Source organism: Parasteatoda tepidariorum, chromosome 4 (assembly GCF_043381705.1).
Source record: "Parasteatoda tepidariorum isolate YZ-2023 chromosome 4, CAS_Ptep_4.0, whole genome shotgun sequence".
NCBI lineage: Eukaryota > Metazoa > Arthropoda > Arachnida > Araneae > Theridiidae > Parasteatoda > Parasteatoda tepidariorum.
The window spans coordinates 59,974,363-59,997,033 of NC_092207.1; the positions used below are offsets into that span (position 1 = coordinate 59,974,363).

The 22,671-nt window shown below is 30.7% G+C and overlaps 2 protein-coding genes across 2 annotated transcripts in view; both read left to right on the forward strand.

The window, feature by feature from the left end:
• The first annotated feature begins 7,794 nt into the window (after nucleotides 1-7,794).
• On the forward strand, nucleotides 7,795-20,050 carry LOC107450189 (glutathione S-transferase 1). The gene is made up of 5 exons (XM_043056899.2): nucleotides 7,795-8,827; nucleotides 11,118-11,210; nucleotides 12,688-12,806; nucleotides 14,505-14,615; nucleotides 19,763-20,050. Exons 1-5 carry the CDS (start codon nucleotides 8,692-8,694, stop codon nucleotides 19,946-19,948), a joined length of 645 nt encoding a protein of 214 aa, XP_042912833.1. The 5' UTR covers nucleotides 7,795-8,691; the 3' UTR covers nucleotides 19,949-20,050.
• A 556-nt stretch (nucleotides 20,051-20,606) lies between these two features.
• Nucleotides 20,607-22,671, forward strand: part of LOC122270060 (pro-resilin-like) — an 8,404-nt gene continuing 6,339 nt past the window's right edge. Inside the window, exon 1 of the mRNA XM_071180350.1 lies at nucleotides 20,607-20,645. Coding sequence (XP_071036451.1) covers nucleotides 20,607-20,645 — 39 coding nt within the window. The remainder of the gene's footprint in view (nucleotides 20,646-22,671) is intronic.

Consider the following 22,671-nt stretch of genomic DNA (forward strand, 5'->3'; position numbering starts at 1 on the left):
GTGGCGTAACTACCACTATAAATATTGAATACCTCTTCACTAGTATATAAGACATGTTAATTTGATTCTATCTGGAGGTACCTTTTGATAGATGAAGGTTGACATAGTCAATAATTAATTCCCCTCAAATCTTTCATTTCTACCCAACTCATGTAGCTGAATTTATTTCAAGTTTCCATTGCATAATTTGCAACTATGTACGTTTAAGCGCTCAGGCTTATGACTACTCACTCCCTTGATATTTCAATTTTCTGTTCTTTGTTACCAAATACTGTGTATTGTAATGCAACAACTGAATAAGGGGGAGACTGTGACTTTTTGATTGGAGGTGACCTTTCGGAAGCATTTAAGAAAACGCTTGGGGAAAAAACAGCAAAGATAAAGTAAAAACGTAAAAAATCTGCAACTTATTTTGATAAAATTTTAAAAATCAAATAAGCAATTGTTTGAATATTTGAAAGAGAAAAAAAAAAACTCTCTCTCCCCTCACACATTGCATTTGTAAACACAGAACTCTCACACTACTCAACAGATGGCAGCACTATACTTTTCGCTTGAAAATAAATAACGAAGAAAATGTCCATCAAATAAATGCAACTAAAATGTTTCATTTTTAAGATAATACCATAAAAACTTCTTTTAATGCAAATAAAAATTATATTAATTGGCTTTCGGTAAAATAGTTTCAACTTAAATGGGACAATTTGTAGTGTAGGTCTAACTAAATTTTCAGTATTGTACAATTAATTCGATATCGATGAAAGATGCTCTCGTGATTCTGAGAATTGAAACAAGATTAGAAACCACTGATGGACTACGCATAGGAACTTTCAAAACTCAAGACAGATACTTTTCATTTAAACGAACTAAACTCTATTTTTTTGTGCCTGAAAAATAGCCATAATTTGTGCTACATCTTACCACCATCTTTTTTTCTTTTCTTTTTTTTTAACAGCTATTTTTATCAAGTGAGAGGTTTAATTAAAATGTTGGAGAATCTCTACCCTAAAATTTTGCAGCTTACCTTAATGTATACAAACTATATACAAAGTGGCACCCCCTGAAATAATTTATTAATTTTAGGGGTTTAATAATTTTCTGAAATGTTTTGTGCAATAAAACCACTAATTACTCTGCATTATAAAATAAAATTTTGAGTCCTAAAACATTTCCTGCCAATTCTTACGTGAATTGTCGTCCTAAATCTAACAAGGAAAACTAGGGAAGTGTGACTCGCCAATTTTGAAATTAACTAGTAGGATGTATGCCTTATGAGGAATAATTTTAGGGGGCAACATTCTTTTCGCCCCATAGAAGGTCCTGTGAGAGATATAAAAAATAATTCGATGTATAGAAAAATCGGTATTTTATTACTTCAATGCAGACTTAATTGTCTCATACTCCAATTAATTTGTAACTAATTGGTTAAATAATTAATTTTCTGATTAATAAAGTAATTAGCAAATTAATTAATTAATTATTAGTTAATTATTATTTATTTATTTATTTATTAATTAGTTGATTTACGATTACATACTCCAATAATTTGGAAAATTTTTTGAAAAAAAAAATTAAAAAAATTTGATGTCAATTTTTTTTAAAATTTACCTAACAGGTTTTTCTGAAAAACTACAGATATATAAAATTTTCGAAATCAACTTTGTCAATAAATATGCAATAAATATGCATGCACGTGAAAGTACCACAAAATTAATTGGAGGTGAGATAAATACAATAACTAATAGTCTGCATTGTAGCAATAAAATACCGATTTCCTATTTTTTGAATTATTTTTTATCTCTCACAGGACCTTCTATGGGCCGAAACGAATGTTGCCCCATGAAATTATTTCTCATAAGGCATGCATCCCACTAGTTTATTTCAAAATTGGAGAATCACACTTCCCTAGTTTCCCTTGTAAGTGTGTCTCTTGTTTTCCCCAATCACACTTCGCTTTCTGAAAATATCTCCTCCATGTTAATCGATTTTCGATAATTTTAAGTATACTTGTATTTGTTATAGAAGAAGGAAAAAATAATTATTTTTATTGTTAAACTTCTTGGGAAGCGAAATTGGAAAAAAAAGTACCAAAACATGATCAAATGAAGTATAGAGGTGATTTTGGGGGATTAAATTGTAAAAACTTCTCTCTCTTTCAGTTAATTTGTAAATTATTTTCTACTTATTCCATCTTCTTCTCATTGGCACGACAGTCCAGGATGGGTCTTGGCCTTCTCAACAAACCTATGCCAAGACATTCTTCCCTTAGCCAAGGTTCTCCAGTTTATTATCTTTAAAACTTGCAGGTCCTTTTCCAGGCAGTCTAAAAATCTTAAGTTTGGTCGTCCTCTTTTTCTTGTACCTGTTGGCCTAGCGCTGAAAACGTTTTTTGTTGTACTTAATTAGTACTTAATTGTACTTGATTAGTAGCCCCTTTTTATTCCCTCTAACTGCAACTACTCATGAAATTTGACTGAAAGTGAGAGAAAGGAAGAAACTCTTCTAATAGTGAAGCTTCCAAACTTTCTCGCAAAAGCTTTCGAGTGAGAAAGAAATGATTATTTTTAAAGTTAAATTTCTTCTGATGGAATAGAAAGGAGAAAAGTTCTATCGTGTGAACAATTGTAGCGAGATATTGATGAGTTTTTTTTTTCCCCCTTCAAATTTTTAACAAAGTGATATATATGAGAGGAGGAGCTTCCTAGAAAACTGTGAGTGATGAAGAAAAACGGGGGGCATTTTACACTAAAATAACTAGGAATAGTATCGATGCTTTTTTTTTATGCAGCGCAATATTATTATTAAAATCTTAATGAAACTATTGATAATTCTCGTATTATTAATGAAATGAATATTATTAATGAAATGTATATTTTTAATGAAATGATTATATTTAATTATTCTTTTTATCGTGCTTTGAATCGAACAACTGTGAAATGCGGCTTCATGTGCCTTTCGTAGTTTTGCAATGCATCAAGCACTGCCTTTCTATTAATAAGCATGTATCATTCTATATTAAATCGTAAATGATGCTGCAGCTGTTATGAGTATTCAAAGTTGCTCAAGCTTTTTCAACTTTACTAGCTTAACAAGCTTTTCAACTTAACAAACTTTTTCAAATTGAGTATTCAACTTTACTAGGCTTTTTTTGGCTAGGCTTAAGGAAAAAAGCTTATAAACTTCAAACTTGCAGAAAACTATATGGAATGGATTAGAAAAGAAAAAAAATTAACATTCAGTAGTTAGTCCGATAATTATTAATTGCTAAATTTGTAGAAAATATTCCCGTGCAGGCCGCTCTTCAACTCGCAGAAATGGAACTTAATAGCAATAATTTTGTGCTAAAAGATCAATTTCTATTCATGAACTTGAAACATTTCTTTTTTTGTTTTGAAAATTCCAACTTGAGAGAAAGCATAAGACTTTTATAATTTTAAGGCTTTTTCGTGAATTTTTCGTTTTTTTGCTCTTCTATCAATAGTGATTATTTATACATAATTGTTGGAAATTTTATTTATCATGAGATGTTTTCTTAACACGAGATCTTTATTTAATAAGCTCGCGCTTGAGCTGCCATCCAAAGTAACAAAAAAATATTAGATGTTGCCAAATACAAATCTTAACATTTACATTGAAATTTTTGAAAATATAAAAAATTTATTTAAGACTATTAAGTACCGTTTCCAATTGGAACTGCCTTAACGAAAAAAAGTTATTAGCGAGCAAAATTACTTCTCATTTTCTTATTGTGCCAGGTAATTCCAAGGTTTAATTTTTTTTTCCAAGAATAGTTAATTAACTTTTCAAATCCAGTCCATCGTTCATTTTTTTGCGATAAGCATATTAACAAAACGTACTTACATAAATTTCATATATGTTATTTTAGCAAAATTATGTTTATTTTTTGAAAAATATCAACTTTTAAAGAAAGAGAACAAGGAATGAAAAGGACTGACGGGCGTTGCTGATCGGACAAGACTCCAAATTTATTTAAAAAATGCTTATATAAAAACACTTTGACTGGCATTTTATTTTTCTCCGCTTAAATATACAGCTTATTACAACAAAAGAAAAAAAAACTTATTGAAAAGTGATTATTAGATAAATAAATTGGAAGTTATTTTTCTTTTACTTACAAAAACATGCTTTGAACTTTTATCAATATTAACAAAAGCATATTTCGAATATTTTTATCTTAATTCGATAAGAGCTGACACTTATCACAACGCCCTCCTTGTAAATTTTATCAAATTAGTTGTCAATGCTTGCTGGTTGGATCACAAGATAACAAAATCTCATGGTGCATTTACTATCAATTACACTTGTATCAAAAGAATAAATTTCTTATCACAAAATTTTTTGGTGAAAAACAATTCAAAGCTATTTCTCGTAATATCTAAACTGACTACCAAACGTATTATTACGCTATGAAAAAATAATGAATTCGATTTATTACGATTAATCACTTTTGCTACGTTTTACCTGTTATCTAGGTCTAGGACGAGATTCAAATAACAATAGTGGACTTAAAAATAGGCAATAAATTATGCTTTATTATGGGTAGAAATAACGAAAGGTTTGAGCTAATACTAAAGAGGGGAATAAATTGAGAGTAATACATTTGTGGAGTAATGAAATACTAAAGAAAAAATTCTCCTCAATCGTGACAAACACAATCGAATAATATTTACAAAAACAGTAATAAATTATTTTTAACGTGATCGCGATTACTATTTTGATAAAAAAAAATCTTTCCGATTTATTTTTGAAAAAATAACATAGGTCCTGGAAAGGAGAAAATGGTTACATTTTTAAAATTCATGATAAGAAAAAATTATAAATAAAAATCCTACAACAATCTTAAATCATATAACAAATTAAAATATTTATATTTTCAATGAAGCAGAATTGCTAATATCTACTACTTTTTTGGAAAATATGTGCATTTTTTTTAAATAGGAAAAATGCTTCTTTGAAATATTTGAGGAACTTCATTTTCAAGTCAATTTTTTTAAAGTAACTATATGTGCAATTTATCTAAGTTAAATAAGAATTATGTAAAAGAATCCGAAAATTCAAAACAACAGCTTTATTTAGCACTGAAAAAACATAATTAATGTTTGAGCTATTTTCCTCATGGTTAATTGACTAAATATGGAAGTAATGACGAATTAATATAAAATTAATCTATATATATATATATACAGTACCCTTCCAAATTATTAGGGACACTTAAAATTTCTAAAAAATTGTCATTTTTCAAAGTGTCATAACTTTTTCAAAAATGAATCAATTTTCATAAAAATTTCAGGATATCATGTTCAGGTCTTCTACTTTCACCTAAAAATTACTTATTTAATTTATCTCAATTTTTTGCAAAAAATTTCACGTTTGAACAAAGCAATTTGTTTATTTGCAAAAAATTTCAAATCTGACAAGTTGCTACTTTGTAAAAAAAAATTTTCATAAAAATTACTATTCACACATTAAAGTACAAGTCATTAACTTTGAAACAGGCTAAAGTAAATGACTTTACGATTTTTTTTGACCGAGATATGAGATTTTGAAATTTTTTTGTTATTTATAGTGAAAACAAAATTATTGTGAATTCGAAAATTATTTAGTATTATTTTTTGCAACTTTCTTATTCGGATTAATTAATTTTTTTATTTAAAACATTATTACAAACAAGAACGTTATTTGTAAATTTGCAATAACAATTTTAAAAAACGACTCAAGAAATTTTTAAGAAATTTAACTTTATTTTGCCGCCTATTTTTATACAAAAGTTAAACTTTTCTCAACTGTGATAAATATAAACTTATGCGAACCATACGTAACAAATAAATAATTAATAGCTAACAAATTTTCAACAGAAAATAGTCAATAGGTTGATCTCTTTAAGCTGAAGAATAAATACTAAATAAGTTTCGAATTCACAATAATTTCATTTTCACTATAAATGACAAAATTTTTTCAAAATCTCATAACTCGATCAAAAAAAAATCGTAAAGTCATTTACTTTAGCGCGTTTAAAATTAATGACTTGTACTTTAATGTGCAAATAGTAATTTTTATGCAAAAAATTTTGTTACAAAGTAACAACTTGTCAGACTTGACATTTTTTTTAAAAAAAAAATTGCTTTGTTCAAATGNATGCTTTATTATGGGTAGAAATAACGAAAGGTTTGAGCTAATACTAAAGAGGGGAATAAATTGAGAGTAATACATTTGTGGAGTAATGAAATACTAAAGAAAAAATTCTCCTCAATCATGACACATACAATTTGGTTTAGTATCAGAGATATTTACAAAAACAGCAATAAATTATTTTTAACATGATCATGATAATTATTTTGATAAAAAAAAAGTCTTTCAGATTTATTTTTGAAAAAATAACATAGGTTCTGGAAAGGAGAAAATGGTTACATTTTTAAAATTCTTGATAAGAAAACACTTATAAATAAAAATCTTACAACAATCTTAAATCATATTACAAATTAAAATGTTTGTATTTTTCATGACGCAAATTTGCGAATATCTACTACTTTTTTGGAAAACATGTGCAATTTTTTTGAATGTGAAAAATGTTTCTTTGAAATTTTTGCGGAACCTAATACTCAAGTCAATTTTTTTAAAGTAACTATATCTGCAATTTATCTAAGTTAAATAAGAATTATTTAGAAGAATCCGGAAATTCAAAACAACAGCTTTATTTAGCAGCGAAAAAACATGATTAATGTTTGAGCTATTTTCCTCATGGTTTTGTATATTAAAATTAATTATTATTTGACTAATTGACTTGATATCGAAGTAATGACGAATTAATATAAAATTCAACTAAACTAGTTTATATTATACTAAACAATAATATGTGAACTAAAGTCCTTTTTTAGGACATGAACGCGTCACTGTATCAACACTTTTCTTCAACTAAATAGTTATGCATTAAGTCAATTATTTTTGTCATTGAACAAACTCGAATTTCAATTAAGCAAAGCATTTTTAGAAGGATTATTTTTGTTTTGTAATATATATATGTGTATACAAAAGGATAATATAATGTTTGAATATAATCGTGCATTAAAAAAATGCCAACAAAAATTCGTTTGTTTATATTTATTAAGGGATCTTTAAGAACAAATAAATTTTTTCTAAGTTTTAAATTACCTGCTTTTTAAATAAGAATTAAGTTTAACAAGCACAAGTGAGTTAACGACAAGTGAGTTAACAACAAAAAATTATAAATTATATATATTTTAACTTCACAATTTAGTTTAAAAAAAAGAAAGTTAAATAATCAATAAAAGTTCTGTAATATTTTTTTTAAATATTATTAATAATAATAAGCTGCATTCTTCATCGCGGAATTCATCCAATTCTATAATCTACTAAATTTTTCACCTCACAGATCTGTAGTTTTACTTAAAGGTAAGTATGTCACAGCTTTAAAGATATAGTCTACATCCATTGTAAACGTTTGTTCTGATTTTGCAGTAAAAGTTAAAATGATATCTTACGACGTTACCGTTTTCAACTTACTGTTTTTTACGAAATCTCTATTTTTCACTTATGTAAGTTTGATATTTTTTCACGGGCGCATGCGTGCTTCACCTGAACTGACTTGAAATCTTACGTACGGGAGTGTGCAGAGGCTAACATAAATTTGCAAAAGTTCCCATGTGTCCATTTTAAACACCGTTATACCAATTAGCACTTTCAACTATCATCTTAATTACAAATTCACCAGGATATGCATTTTAACCAATTCTTAAATATACCACAAAACGCATTAGATCTGAAAGTACGAAATACATAAGAGACAAATATTAAATCACTTAACAATATAAGTTAAATACTTACTCATGGTCTTAAGTTTTAAGTATACAATTTCAAATCTCAAATTACTTGAAAATATATTTTAAAAAGGCGGCTCATTTTGTCACCGAAGGCGGCGAGTTTTAAGATATAAGTTATATAATTATGTAACTAATATAATTACGTAAGTTATATGCGTGATGAAAAAATAATGAATAAAGGAAAAAAGTTCGTCTTTTCAATGTTTTACCCAAATTTAACAACAGAGCGAGGAATTTCAAAAGTACTTTCCCTTACTTTTTTAAAACACTAAGCGCAATCAGTACAGGACAAAGTACCGGACTGTGGGGTTTATTATTACAGGTGTAACTTTTGAGGCATCTCTTCGTATCAGTATATTGAACGATAAAGTGATTTTAAACACACTAAATTCATGCAAGGTATATTTAATACCAGTATTATAAATTTACAGCACCCGTAACAACCTAGTAAAACGACAATTGACTTTTAATATATATATATATTTTTAAAAATGTGTTAAGTGATTTTAGGCAAATGGACATCACATTACGAATTTATTTGGTTCCATTAGTTTATTCTTAAAAAAAAATTTATAGTTTTCATAAGAACGGGATCATATTCTGTGCGGAAAACGGGATCAAATGCTGTGCCTATTTTCTTAAGCATGCGTCCAGAATAGGAAGATCACCTACGGTATCGGATCAGGCACCTAAACTCTGACCTCAGATCGTGATAGTGGAAAACTCTACTCACCATACCGACTATGCGTCTATTTGAAATGTACTGTTTATTTAGCTCTTTAAATTTATTATTTGGCTATTTGAAATTAATCGAAAATTTTCAGTTTCAGTCATGCCTCACTACAAACTAATCGATTATAGTTATCCAACTTCTGGAGAATTGGCTCGACTCATATTTCAATACAAAGACATTCAATACGAAGATGAAAAAGTTGAATCACCGGACAGAATTTATGAAGCAGAAGAAGGTATAATTTTTTTTTTTTTTTTTTTTTTTTTTTTTTTTCATATTAAGTAAACATTCGCTGATATACAGAGATTCTAGTTATAATTTAATTTGCTTTAAAAATATTTGCTGAAAAAAAATGTCAGCAATATCAGTTCAGAAAATTATCCATTAGTTTTATCGCCTTAAATAGAAATATTAACCTCTAAATTTTTTCAAAAGAAAAAGGCAATGCACGCCATTTTAATTAAACATGTAATTATATAACGAGTAAGAGACTTTATCCCAAGATTTCTTTGTGTTTACATTGTCATGAAACAGAATTTTCATTGAAAAATAAAATTCATGCCAGTATACCGTGACGCATTGATACTAGTTTCCTTAATTTTTATTTATTTTTCCCTGTAATTTTGCGTTCAACTTAGAAGAAAATATAGTAACACTGAAACAAACTCGTCTTCGCTGAGAACTTTTCAAATGAAATTAATGAATCGAGTTACTAATTCTTTCTTAACCACTTTTATGAAATTTTAAATCCAACTCTGAAAACAAGTACTCATCTTCGATCACTTACTTGTTGGGGACAACTTTTTGAAAATGAAGTAAAATCAACCAGATACAAACCATAAAATTTTCCCGTCCTATCAGCAGATCAGTTTTCTTTCTTTAGTTGCTTTTTTCTAAGACCTGCCTTCTAAAAGCTTAAAAATTAATAATTTTTCTTAACTAATCATCAAATGTTACATCTTTTTACGTCTTTCTTATTCTCAGTATAATTTTCTTTTGCATACCTTCATGTTCTCCTATCCAGCAAAATAAAATGTATAGCGTAAGGTTAAACACCCAAAACAGCGGCGGATTTTTTATTTTGTAGGACAGTAATAGTTTAAATTAGAAAAAAGGAGCGTAAAAAAATGTTAAACATAGTTTTCCAATATTTAAAGTTCGCTTTAAAACAAAGTCCAGAAATAATTTAAAAAGAACACTGGTTTCTGCATTGTAAAAAATTTTACATCATCTTAACACCAAGAATGGTGGCGATTATTTTGCACCAAAATGCTGCAGTGCAACAGCATTCATAACACTTGGTGTTTCGCTACACCATCAAGGAACAAGAATAGTTCCTAATGCAGTGAAATATCTGGAATGTTCTTTTACACTACTTGGTGCTATTATTTTCGGTCTTTAATAACACTAAAATGTATATTTATAGTCGCTTAAAAACAAAGTCCAGAAATAATTGTAAAAGAACAGTTGTTTCTGCATTGTAAAAAATTTTACAGTATCTTAACACCAAGGATGGTGGCGATTATTTTGCACCAAAATGTTGAAATACAACAGCATTCATAACGCTTGGTGTTTCGCTACACCATCAAGAAACAAGAATNTTCAAATGTATATATATATATGCTGAGATATATAAAATGTGCAGCGTGAGTTTGAACACCCAAAACAAAAAATGTTAAACATAGTTTTCCAACATTTAAAGTTCTCTTTAAAACAAAATCCAGAAATAATTGAAAAATAATACTGATTTCCGCGCTGTAAAAAATTTTACAGTATCTTAACACCAAGGATGGTGGCGATTATTTTGCACCAAAATGCTGAAGTGAACAGCATTCATAACGCTTGGTGTTTCGCTACACCATCAAGAAACAAGAATAGTTCCTGATGTAATCAAATACCTGGAATGTTCTTTTACACTATTTGGTGTTACTATTCTTGGTATTCGATAACACTAAAATGTATATTTATAGTAAAAAAAAGATACATATAAGAAGTCAGAAAAGTTATTTTTACGATATCATTAATTTAGGATATATATTTATGCATCAAACAATCAAACATACACACAGCAAGAGAGAACTTAAAGCTAAAATCGAACTAGGCCTAACAAAACAGAAGCAAATAGAAATAAAATGTTACTTCATTCAATTGGCAGATGTGTGTAAATCTTCTTATGGGAACCTAATTATCTTTCTTAAATAACTAAAAAAGAAAGAGCCTCTTATGGTCGTTATCGATTGTGAGCAATCTAAGTAAGGTAGTAGACTATTTTATACTAAAGATTAGTCTAGTTAGACAAAAAATACAAAAATATTTCTTGCATCCAAATGCTGCCTGTGCAGCTTATTCTGAAATATTTTAGTGGTAGATTTTGTTTAGAAACATGTTTTCAAAAGTGTAACTATTATTCATGTAAAAGCTATGCCGAATTTTTTCTTAAACTATCCTGGAATTAAAACATTGGTTGTCTAAAAAAACACAGATTTTCATTCTGAATGAAACAATATAATATTTTGTGTTTTCAGAATCACCGTTCGGCTATTTACCTGTTCTGTTGGTGGATGGAAAACATGTCGCTCAAGGACAAGGCATTACAAGATATCTCGCAAGAGAATTCGGTATTACTTTTAAAAATTCAATAAAACTAATTGATTTACGTTTATCTTCTGTGAACTTAATGTTAAACAGTTTGTTAAATAGGAAAATCGAATATTTTTAAAGATTTTGTCTTACAAAAGGGGGAAGTAATCCCCAAAATCTCCCTCTTTTCATTAACTGTATGTTTTAAAACTTTTCCCTCTCTAGTTCTAGTAAGAATTTTAACAGTAAAAATAACCCTTTCTTTTTAAATCTTTTATGGCCATGAACTTATCGAAAAATGATAAATAGTGGGGGTGTTAAAGAGGTTATTTTACATAAGAATCCGCAGAAATAGTATCCAGACTCAGGTTTTCTTTCTTTTTTTCTGATTTTTCTTCAATGGTCCTTTGAAGAAATATCCTTTGATTATTTTAATTTTGTCTTTTTAGTGACTGAAATGATTCATCATTTGATTAGAGTTTCCTTTTTTTTTTCCATTTAAGTTCAACAATGTAAAGTCAAATGATTCACGAGTCCAACAATGTAGGTCCTAAAAGACGTGTTTAATTAGTGTTCTTAGAAAACTCGCAATTGACATAATATGTCAAACATGTGGCACACTGTCCAACATGGTGCTGTTGACATGCTACCTTCTAAAACGTTGTGTAGAGAGTTCTAAATCATGTTGAACTAAATGAATTATTATTTTCCTTTAGTTTATTATTATGTTGTTGTAGTTCATTTACGTCGCACTAGAGCTGCTCAATGGGCTATTGGCGACTGTCTGGGAAACATCCCTGAAAATGATCCGAAGACATGCCATCACAATTTTGATCCTCTGCAGAGGGGTTGGCATCCCCGCTTCGGTAGCTCGACGACCTGCACGCGAAGTTGAGCACTTTACGGTAGAACAGTTTAACGAGGACCAATACCGCACACCCTCGGTCCCTACGCAAACTGATCCAAGTGGTCACCCACCCGCACACTAACCGCAGTCAGTGATGCTTGACTTCGCTGATCTGCTGGGAATCGTGTCTTAACGATCAGTCCACTGCGGGACTAGTTTATTATGTAAAAAGAATCTAATGAGGCGACATTCGAAGCATTTGTAATATCTCTTCTTCTTTTAAAATTTCTCCTTTTTGATACACTTATTCGTTTGTTCGCTTCTAAATAATTTACTTTTCCCGATTAAATAGCAGCAAAATTCATACATTCTTAATGAATTTATGAATGAGTTAGAAATGAACTATGAATATTAATAGCAAATGTTACTTCAATTACAATTTAAGAAGCTATATCAACAGTAAAATTGTAAAAGTTATGTTAATTTATGTTTGTTTGTTTTTTAAATTAATAATATTTACTTTCTATATTTTATCTCTTTTTGTCTTTGCAAAAATATTAGTTGTAAAGCTATTGCTGTTTTCAACAATATTTAAGAAATGACAAAACTATACTCTATCTATTTTTATAGTTAAACTATTTTCATTAAAAAAAAACGCGTTTTTACAGACTTAGTGGGCAAAACTAATGAAGAGGCAGCAATTTGTGACATGATCATGGATGGTTTAGGAGTGATGTTCGCCAAGATGAGAAACATACACGTTGCTAGTTTAGATATAAAACAACAGGTATCATTTTCCCCATTATTTTAGATCAGAAATTGAAAATTAACACTATATTTTGTCTAAGGAAGTCATTTTGACTGCTTTTAATTTCAATTAGAAAAACAATGATGTAAGTAATGACACAATTTCTTAGAATTTTGAGACTTTTTATACAACATATAATTTTTTTTATTATTAATATTTACTAATAACTTGTTATATAACTGTAAATAATATAAAAAATTTTAAAAATTAATTTTAAGCAAATTTATTTGCGCATTCACAATGCAGTCATTTTGACTGCTTTTGGGCAGTATAGGTATATACTAATTTTCCGTCTTTCTAGTATTAAAGAATATGCAGGATGGCTTGAATTAGACTGACGACTTTTAATAATTCATATTAGGAAAAATATTTGAAAGCAAGGAAAAAAATCATCGCGTGATGAATCCAAGACATAAATTTTTCCTCTGAGAGTTTATGTTCTTAAGTCAAACATTTTTCAACTGATAGAACAATCGTATTTATCAACAAAAAAAAATTACATCAAATTGTGCCGAAATATTTCTATGGATGAAACTCTCAGTCACAGTGATGTTTTTGACATGTTCACCACACACTCTACAATTAATTTGTAATCGGAGATATAATCTGAATGCAAAGGATAAATCCTTTGAAAGGACTTATAACTGTATCTGTCAAAAACATTTTGAATTAAAAATGTGAAATGTTAAATTTTGAAAGTACTCTTTGATACTGATGTGAGAGAAAAAAAGTTATATCTATGATCACTCAAATTTACTGCACTAATGGTTTATTCTTCTTCTTTTTTAACAGGCTTAATATTCTATTAGGTTTTATTAATGTGATTTACGTTTTAATTTACGCGTAATTTTACCATTCCTGCTATTATTAAATTCTAACTGCCTGTGAGCCTAAAACAAATTTAAGAAAATTAATATCACAACATAAATAAAGTGAATTTATATCCCTTATCCTAAGTGCATCCCTTATTTGGCTATATTTGTGTAAAATATCTCCGTTAGTTATTTTTTGGGTTGCATCTTCCAGGGCACGACATGCTTGGGGAATCTTCCGAATTCTCATGCTGTTCGTTTCGTTGACGTTTAAATTTTATAAACGCGTTATTTTGTAAACACTACAAGTATAATAATATTTGATGGCACTCTTTTTCAAGCTTAGAAGTAAAAATTAATCAGAAGTAGTAACCTGGAAATCTTACGACGAATTTTAACCCCTAGAGCCGTCTGTGCTAACCCCTTAACCCCTAGAGCAGCAAAATGTAAAATTTCAGAGAAATCGGTCGAATAGTTCCTGAGAAATCAAATTTCAAAAGAATTTGACTGATTTCGCACAAATTTTGTATTTTGCTACGTAATGTTACATTCTTTGAAATGATGAAAAAAATAAATAAATAAACTGTATACCTTACAATTCAGAACTTTTTTTGACTTAAAATCCGAATCCATCATACAAAATGTATGTTCATTCAGAGAAAGTTCTGTTTTTGTCTCTGATTTCATAACTTTAAATACCGTCTGCATTAATTAATTAGCATATTTGAGGTCACCTCCTCCAGCCACTAAGATTAAGTCCGAGAACGTGAAAATCTGATCATTAAAACAAAAATTATGCAGAATAATCCTTTTTTTTTTAGCTGTACTCTAATTTCTGGATAACTAATAATTGTCTTCTCAATAGGTAGCTTTATTGAAAGAAATGATGGAAGAGGATGTACCCCGATATTTAACTAAATATGAGAAATTCCTTGAAAGATCCAGCAGTGCGAATGGTTTTTTTGCCAGTGAACAAGTAAATGATACGTCATTTGTTAATAAACACATAAAAGTAAAAAAATTGACGCTTCATAAACACATAATTTTTTGTCCTGTTCTTTATGAAATACATAAAAATAATACTCAGTGCGCGATATTTGCGATTAGATTGACTGGCCACCTATAGGTAATGCCACCTATAACATTTTCAGAAGCAGCTGTTTCTCAAAATACCGATATCAAACGTCATATCATGATATTGATAATAGGAAGACAATAGAAACAACAAAAACTAAATATGTATAAATATAGACAGCCAAGTCATGGGCTGAACTGTATTGTTTGACTCATATAATTTAATCAATTGCTATAATTTTGTGGTTGTGAATGGCAGCCAGTTGTACACACTATTTTCATTGGATGATTCTAATTTCATTCTACAGCATATGAACAGATGAACACAAAGTATTAGCGGACACAGAAAAATAAACACGCTTTTCAATCAAACATTTAAAAAGCTCTCGTTCGAGAATCAGAGTGTGAGCGTGTAGTAGGGGCCGAGATTGTCCTAGAGCAGGGCTGTCCAACTGGCGGCCCACGGGCCGCATCTGGCCCGCCAGCACATATTGTGCGGCCCGCCAACTTCTTATTCAGGCTGATCACCCTCAATTTTCCCATTAAAATATAAGCAAATTGTTTAATAATCCTTCTGTTCCATTGTTTTATAATTAATAATTCAACTATTAATTGTTATTGTATAAGAGGTAAGAGGTTATTGTTCAACTTTTTCAAACTGCGGCCCGTGGGCTCTTTGCAGTTGGACAGCCCTGTCCTAGAGCATGTGATGAGCGCATGTACGCAATGATGAAATTAAGTGATGTAATTGAAATTCCCAACATCCTCCCACCACTCAGTTTTTTTTTTATCAAGACACTGAAATACGTTTCTTCAAAACATCTTTTTCGTTTTCACCAACTTAAAAAGGAAACAATCTGTATGTCGGTCGTAGAACATACAGTATTGGAGGATTACTTGGTGACACAATAGGAAATAGGAAATTCTCCAAGACTTTTCTTCAGTAAGACTCTATTCTTTGTTCGAAAAAGACCATTATCATTCACAAGAACTTGGAGATTTTGTAGTCGTTTATCAAGTTGTCCTATGAAAGATTTTGGCTCTGTTATTTTTAGCAACGAAATTCCAGATCTGTTTCTTTCTTCCCCGATTATGACTCCAAATTTTCTAACATCTTTCTTCAATCTGCAATCATCCAAAAATCTGTAAACCAAAGTATTAACAATAGCTTCGAATAATCGGTGAAAATATCACAAATTTTGTCTTCATTTTATGCATTTGAAACGCTTAGAGCTGTTTTTTTTCTGCATTTATAATTTCTTCATCGTGAAAAGTATTGGATTTAGGCCAATTTTCAGGGTGATTTTGCAACCAGGTCGGTCCTTGTCCCTATTTAGACATAACTTAAGTTTCAATACCACATCCTCGAGATGGCGAATCAAACGGATTTCACTGACCGGAGAAGTGATTAAAATAATCTGAGTCGCCCAAAAATGCAATTTCTTTAACGCAATTAAATATAAAATTAGCCCAGTTTTCATTTTTCTTAATCTAGGAAAGAGTAATGTTGGAATCAGACCAATATCGTGTAGTAGTTTTTTCCATTCCTAAGTCTTGCTCCTATATTATACAAGTTCTAACACTACAAGTTCTAACCTACATACTGATATAGGCTACAGTGGAGTGACCCTTGATCAAGCCTGCATTAATAAGAAAACAATTCAATCCTCTGTTTCACTCCTAAAAAACATTCAAGCAGCATACGCTTTTTCGGAGGTATCACAAAAGACGTGCAATGTTAATTCTCTAACTGCCTCATTTTATCTAAACGCCTAGAGATAGAAATTTCTTTTACAAAATTAGGTTTGTCTTTCCACTTAATGAATTTCTTAGCCATCCGAGATAACAACTCAGCATCCCAAGACAATTTTACTTTCCAGAATTCAATATTAACTTTAGCATTGATGTTACAGGACAAATGAATCCAATAGGATCAAAAATTTTGCGTACTGATGGGAAAATATCTCTTTTAGTTACAGGTTGATTTTCTGTAATGGTATCTAGATCTCTTAAATCAATAGATAAAATGGCCGTTTTAGTATACCATTTTAAACTTAATGCAAGGACTGATTTGATTTCGATAAATTCTGATTCACTTTTCTCGAAAGGGTAATTCTCTTGTGATGTGAATTTTGCGGAAGCAAAAATTTCTTGTGATTCATTAACATGCTTAACTTAATCTCTTTTGTTTTAACCACTGTGTACACAATTGTCTACATAAAAGAATTTCGAAAGCTTTTAAAGCATTTCTTTGTATTCAGAAAGTACATTATTTAAATAAAATTTAAGAGTCGCTCCTAGTAAGGAAGGACTTGAGGATATTCCAGAAACAACAATTTTAAGCTGAAAAGTTCTCAAATGTTCTTTTTTTCCATTCTGCCACCATAAAAGTTTTAAATAAGGTTTATCTTGTTCATATAGTTCAATTAGCAAAAATATTTTTTTCAATTATCATACACATCTCTATGTTTTCTTATTCTAAATCTGTTTATCCAGATGGAATAAGTACTACGTAGTTGGACCTTTTTTCTAAACAATACTTGCTTGAAGGCAATTCTTTATCTTCAGCGTAGCCATCAAAGACAAGTCTAACATGCGTTGTCGAATTTTCTTTAATAACAGGACGCTGATGCAAATAGTGTTCTAGCTAGAACTATGAGTCATTTCTATTACACCCTGATCTAACCAGTCATCAAAAATAAATTGTATTTAGTAATTTTGTTTAATTTTTTAAGAGATTTCATAGCATTTTCGAGTCTTTTCTCAGAAATACCCTTATAATTTTTTAAGTGGGGATGTAAATCAGTCCAGGGAAATTGAATTTGATAACTCTTTTCAAAATCTCTGGTCACAGTTCTCAAAACTTCCTTTTCGCCGATTGTTCTAATCCTTGTGATCTTCATAAATCATCTCTATCAGTTCTTTTACGCAAGGGAATAAAGTTATTCTAGAAATATTAAGAACAAATTACTCCCTGATACTCACTGACTTCAAAATTTATATGGTAACTATTATCTACATAATTTACATGAACTGAATATCTTTTACGTTTTTCTGTTTTGATCACCCCAAATAAAGAATGTAAAATAGATTCTTCACCGATAACATCATATTTTATACATGCTGCAACGCATTTCGAAATGTTCGGTAGCTGCGAACCCGTATCAAAGAAAATTTAAATCAATTTAGTTATGTTATTCCCACGTATTCGTACCATTATGTTTGTAAAGCTGACGCATCATGTAATGATAATTAAAGAGCTTTCCGTAACAATTTTTACTTCTGACCTTTTTCTATTAATTTTATTGCCATGAAATATTTAATTTTTTCACCCAAACGTAACAAGTGTTGCCCATTCGAACAGTTTACAATAGCACACAATATGCCTAGGACTTATAAGTTAAGCAGGGAAAACAGATGCCCTTCTCTATAAACAGTGCTCCCCGACCCTCGGGGCTCCCAAAGAGCATTATATTTCTATTTTGTTTACTTTGGTGTATTTCTCTCTCTCTCTCTCTCTCGAGTTTGCGCAACCAGAGGGGAGGCTAAAAAGCAATTCACAGTGGATGAAGAATTGATCTCCATTAAGAACATTTGCTCTGAACTTTAAGGATAAGTTGCTGTGAAAGAGATAGCATATTTGCCTTTGTCGACTAGCACTGTGACTAGGGGCATACATTTAGACAAAGTTGTTTGAAAAGAATCACCGTATTATACACTCCAGGTTGACGAAACTTTATAGTGAACTTTATAGTGAACGAAACTTTATAACCTCATCAACTACAATTATTAAAATGGCAGATTAGTGAAAGCGAATCTAAGTATTCTTAAGAGTGCCAGACTGATCTACATTATTCTACCAATAAATATTTGCACGCTCATGTTCATCAGCGGAGGTATGGTTCCTTCGATATAGACTCAGATCAGTGGTTCAGATTCAGGGTAAACTCATAACAGACACCTAAGCCAGTGTGCTTACTCTGTGGCGGTTGTTTCACGGATTGAGCTCATGTTATTTCCAGGGCAGCAACGCTAACTTTCATTAAAGGAATTATTCAATGAAACTGAAGGCGGAAAGATATACTTAATATAAAAACTTCCTTTATTTCATAAATCATAGAAGTGGAAGAAGTTGATAGGTTTCGAGAGCTCAAAAATAAGCCCCCATTCTCATAACTCGCCAGACGCGAATTTGAAAATCAAAACAGATTTGAAACAGAAAGCTTAAAATTACCAACGAAAATATAACCAAAGGGGCAAATCAAAACTAAAAAAGAAGCATTATTCATATGAGGCAAATCAGGCATTTCCTTGCTCAGGTGGTTAGATCATTCACTAGAGAATCGGTCTTCATATGAATGAAACACGATTTCAGAGCATTAAGATACTTTTATAAGACAGCTGTTGAAAGAATTTTGACATTATCGAAATTAAATGTAAGTCCAAGGTCCGAACAATGTCAGAAAATGGATGATTTATATGTTATGTTCTAAGGTCAACCATCCATTGGTAGGGTAACCATGTGGTTAACTGAAACTAGCCTGGCTAAAGCACACACATGAACCATATCGGTATACCTCTAAGAGGACAACCGAATTAAGGAGTGAAGGAACTTATATACCTTATCCAAACCAAATAAGAGAGAATATCACAGGATGCCATAGAGAAACTCGAAGATAAGTATGGCCCTAAGTGGAGAAATTTCCTCTCATGGCGGCATTACCATCAACTGTTGAATACGAATAAATATTGTTTTTCCTATCAATCACAGAAGCATGAATATTAATTGGGATTTACTGTAATAGATGTTTTCACGTGCCTCCATTCCAAAATAAATTTGCGTAGTTGCTCGTTCGTGAACACTACTGATCAATTCCTTGTAGCGGATAGCCACTATTCATGAAGTTTGTAAAAAACAGTAAATAGCCTGGAACAGGGAGGCTATTATGTTTTCATCATAGTGTAAGCTTAAAGCAAATAGTATTCGTGTTTTCCACAACTTCTTCCTTACTTTAACTTTATTTCTAAGTCTTCTTTTTTTCCTTTCAGCTCACATGGTGTGATCTTGGAGTTGGACTGACTTTAGCCGGCTTGCAAATCCGACAGCCAAAGTTACTGGATAACAATCCACGACTAAAAGCTTTTGTTCAAAAAGTTTCTTCAAATCCAGTAGTTGAAGATTTCATACAGTCTGAATTGGCTCAATCAGTAATTATCAGAAAAAACAGCATGTGATGTTATTCTAAATAAAATTCTCTAATTCTCTGTTTTTAACTTAGTTTTCAACGGTGTCTTTAGTTTTCAAATTTAATTCAATAAAAACAAATTTCACTGTTATTGTTTCATTTATTTAGTACTTGGGTAAAACAGCATTCAAACATTAGTAACACAAGAAAGATTGAAATTTGCTTTGTACCAAGGAAAACGGACGGAGACAGTGTAGCTATTCTCGATTTGTTGGTGTAGATCATATAAAATATATATCTAGAATCAAAAAATATGATCTGCACATATATGTTTCTGGCAATATATATATATGGTAATACTTTTACTTCCGTTACATGTAACGAAAGTGAAAGTAAAAAGGAAGTAATTTAACTTATACTTCGTTGATTTTTAAATTTAGTACTTTTATTTGTTTTTTCGTTACTTTTTTTGAGAAAAAGTAAAAATATTTGTAACAAAAATGTGAAAAGAAATCGCTCCTTTTTTTAAAAAACTTCTTTAAAAAGTTTCCTCAGAAAATTATTATTATTATTATTGAAATTTTTGAACATTTTCCTTCAGACACATCTCTATTTTCTCTTCCAAGACCTTATGCTAAATATTAAGGCCATCAAACATGAGGAGTCTTTTATTAAAAGAAACCATGTAACTGGGAGTGGGATAAAACATGAAACTCATTAACTGGCCAGAAAAAATAGCAATTTCGGTGAGAAACCCGAATCTGAAAGGGCGAAGGTCATGGGGTGTTTCCCAGCTCAATGGCCAGCTGTCTCCAAGCTTATCTTTTTATATGCTTGTGCAACTTCCATTTAATTAGCTGTGAACATCTCTCTGAAAAAACGTTTTCCGAAAACTGTTGAATAGATTTAACCCCTATTGTAAATTGTCGAGGAAGAAGAAAAAACACACATCCCTCCACAGAGAATGGCGGTGAGGAATCCCTATAACAAATACAAAAAAGGAGGCAATTCTGCCTCGCTTGACAACAAATTTCAACCAATCAAGCAATTTTAGATTGAATACTGTTCTAAAAACTAAGAACAGTAGCAAGTTGCGCGTTTAAAAAATGTATGTAGTTCCTATTTTTAAATTTTAAATGTAAAAATAAGAAGATTTTTATTTTCTATTTGATCCTAAAAAGCAACTACTACGGTAAATAAATATTTTCAAAATATTTAAATAAATTTTATTGAATTGAGCTTTGCCTAATTTGTTTACATCCGTCAGATATGAAAAAATTTGTTACTACTAGCTAAGGTAGAGCATATAAACGACTGTATTGCTGAATTACTGAAGTATTGTAAACTTTCTGCAGACGATTTTGTAGTCTGGACCGAAAATCCTAAAACACAAGCTAAACTACAATCTGAAACTACCTTAAATCAGGCTCTAACTAAAGGCCAGTGATTGGTGGTAGTTAAATTAGTGACTCCTGTAAAGATATTGAATGGTGTCACGTCAATAATATAGAAATAAATTTAGAAAAAAACTGCATATCAAACTTTTTCCCTCACCCCTCAACTGATCAAGCTGAACTTTATTTACCAAAACTCCCCCGTTCTTCAAATCAACTCTTAATATAATAATAACAAAATAACAGTCAAAAATATCTGACTGCTATTTTTGACTGACATGTAAAGAGCACGTTTAAGACATATTGGAAGAGCTACCAAGAGGCATAAATTAATGAAAAGAATTGGGGAGGAGCGTGGGGACGCTGTAGAACAACCCTGGACTTGACTTTTAATTTTTATATTTTGACATTTTTGACTTACTGTTCCGAACCTCTGGTGTCGGCAAGTAAACAGGTTATTGATTCCCTAGTAAGATTCCAAATCCTAGCCCTTCTGCATATTATGGGAGCTGTTAAAACAACCCCACGACTGATGCGATTTTGATATCCACCCAACATTTGAATATAAAATCAATTATAGGAGAGAAGGCACTAAATTTACACTCAAAATATCATAAAACTACCAGATTGCTTTCCCTTGTGGAATAACCCTTTGTCATCATTTACACAGAATCTTAAAACCCAAAATAGTTTCCCTCAGAAAGTCATCGAAATAAAAGAACAACTAGAACTGAACTGGGAGAAGGAAAATCTTATCAACCCACAATGTCCAACTGAAGGAAGGAAGTACGTGGTTAGAACAAACCTGTCAAATAAGGTTTCTAAGAAAGAAACAAATGACTTCTCTAGCGCCAGCGTTAATATATATTAACGCTGGAGCTGGGGTCTCCACAAGACAATTCTCATTTTCTTGTCGGACTCTTGTCATTTACTCTTGTCGGAAGGTATAAAACTACCTATGGAGTGGAGATCTTAGCCATCAGACAGTCTAGTCACAGTTACAATGTCAAATTAAAATATTTTCAAGTGCCATCACACTATCAAATTCTAGGGCTGTCCTCCTAACCATTGCTTCATCTGAGACTCTGGAGTTAACTGCCAGCGCTTTGTGAACTCCAGGGAAATTAAATAGCTGATTCCCCAGGGCCGGATTTACGTATAAGCTAAATAAGCTATAGCTTGGGGCCCCGAGATGACAAGGGCCCCCAGATAATACTTCCCCCCCCCCTCTTTTTTTAAAATTTTATTCGGAGCTGGGGCCCTCAGAAGCCCAAAATGCATTTTTTTTTCTTTTTTACATTGTCGGACATAATAAATATAAATAAATGACTGAATAAATAAAAAACTTCGTTGTGATTAGTAGGGAACATATCTTTCA

What these genes read in the sequence shown, in the direction of transcription:
- LOC107450189 (XM_043056899.2), top strand. Translation starts at nt 8,692, where the DNA reads ATGCCTCACTACAAACTAATCGATTATAGTTATCCAACTTCTGGAGAA. An exon ending in AATTTATGAAGCAGAAGAAG is followed by an intron (nt 8,828 to 11,117) that starts GTATAATTTTTT and finishes TTGTGTTTTCAG; the next exon opens with AATCACCGTTCGGCTATTTA. An exon ending in GTTTTTTTGCCAGTGAACAA is followed by an intron (nt 14,616 to 19,762) that starts GTAAATGATACG and finishes TTTTCCTTTCAG; the next exon opens with CTCACATGGTGTGATCTTGG.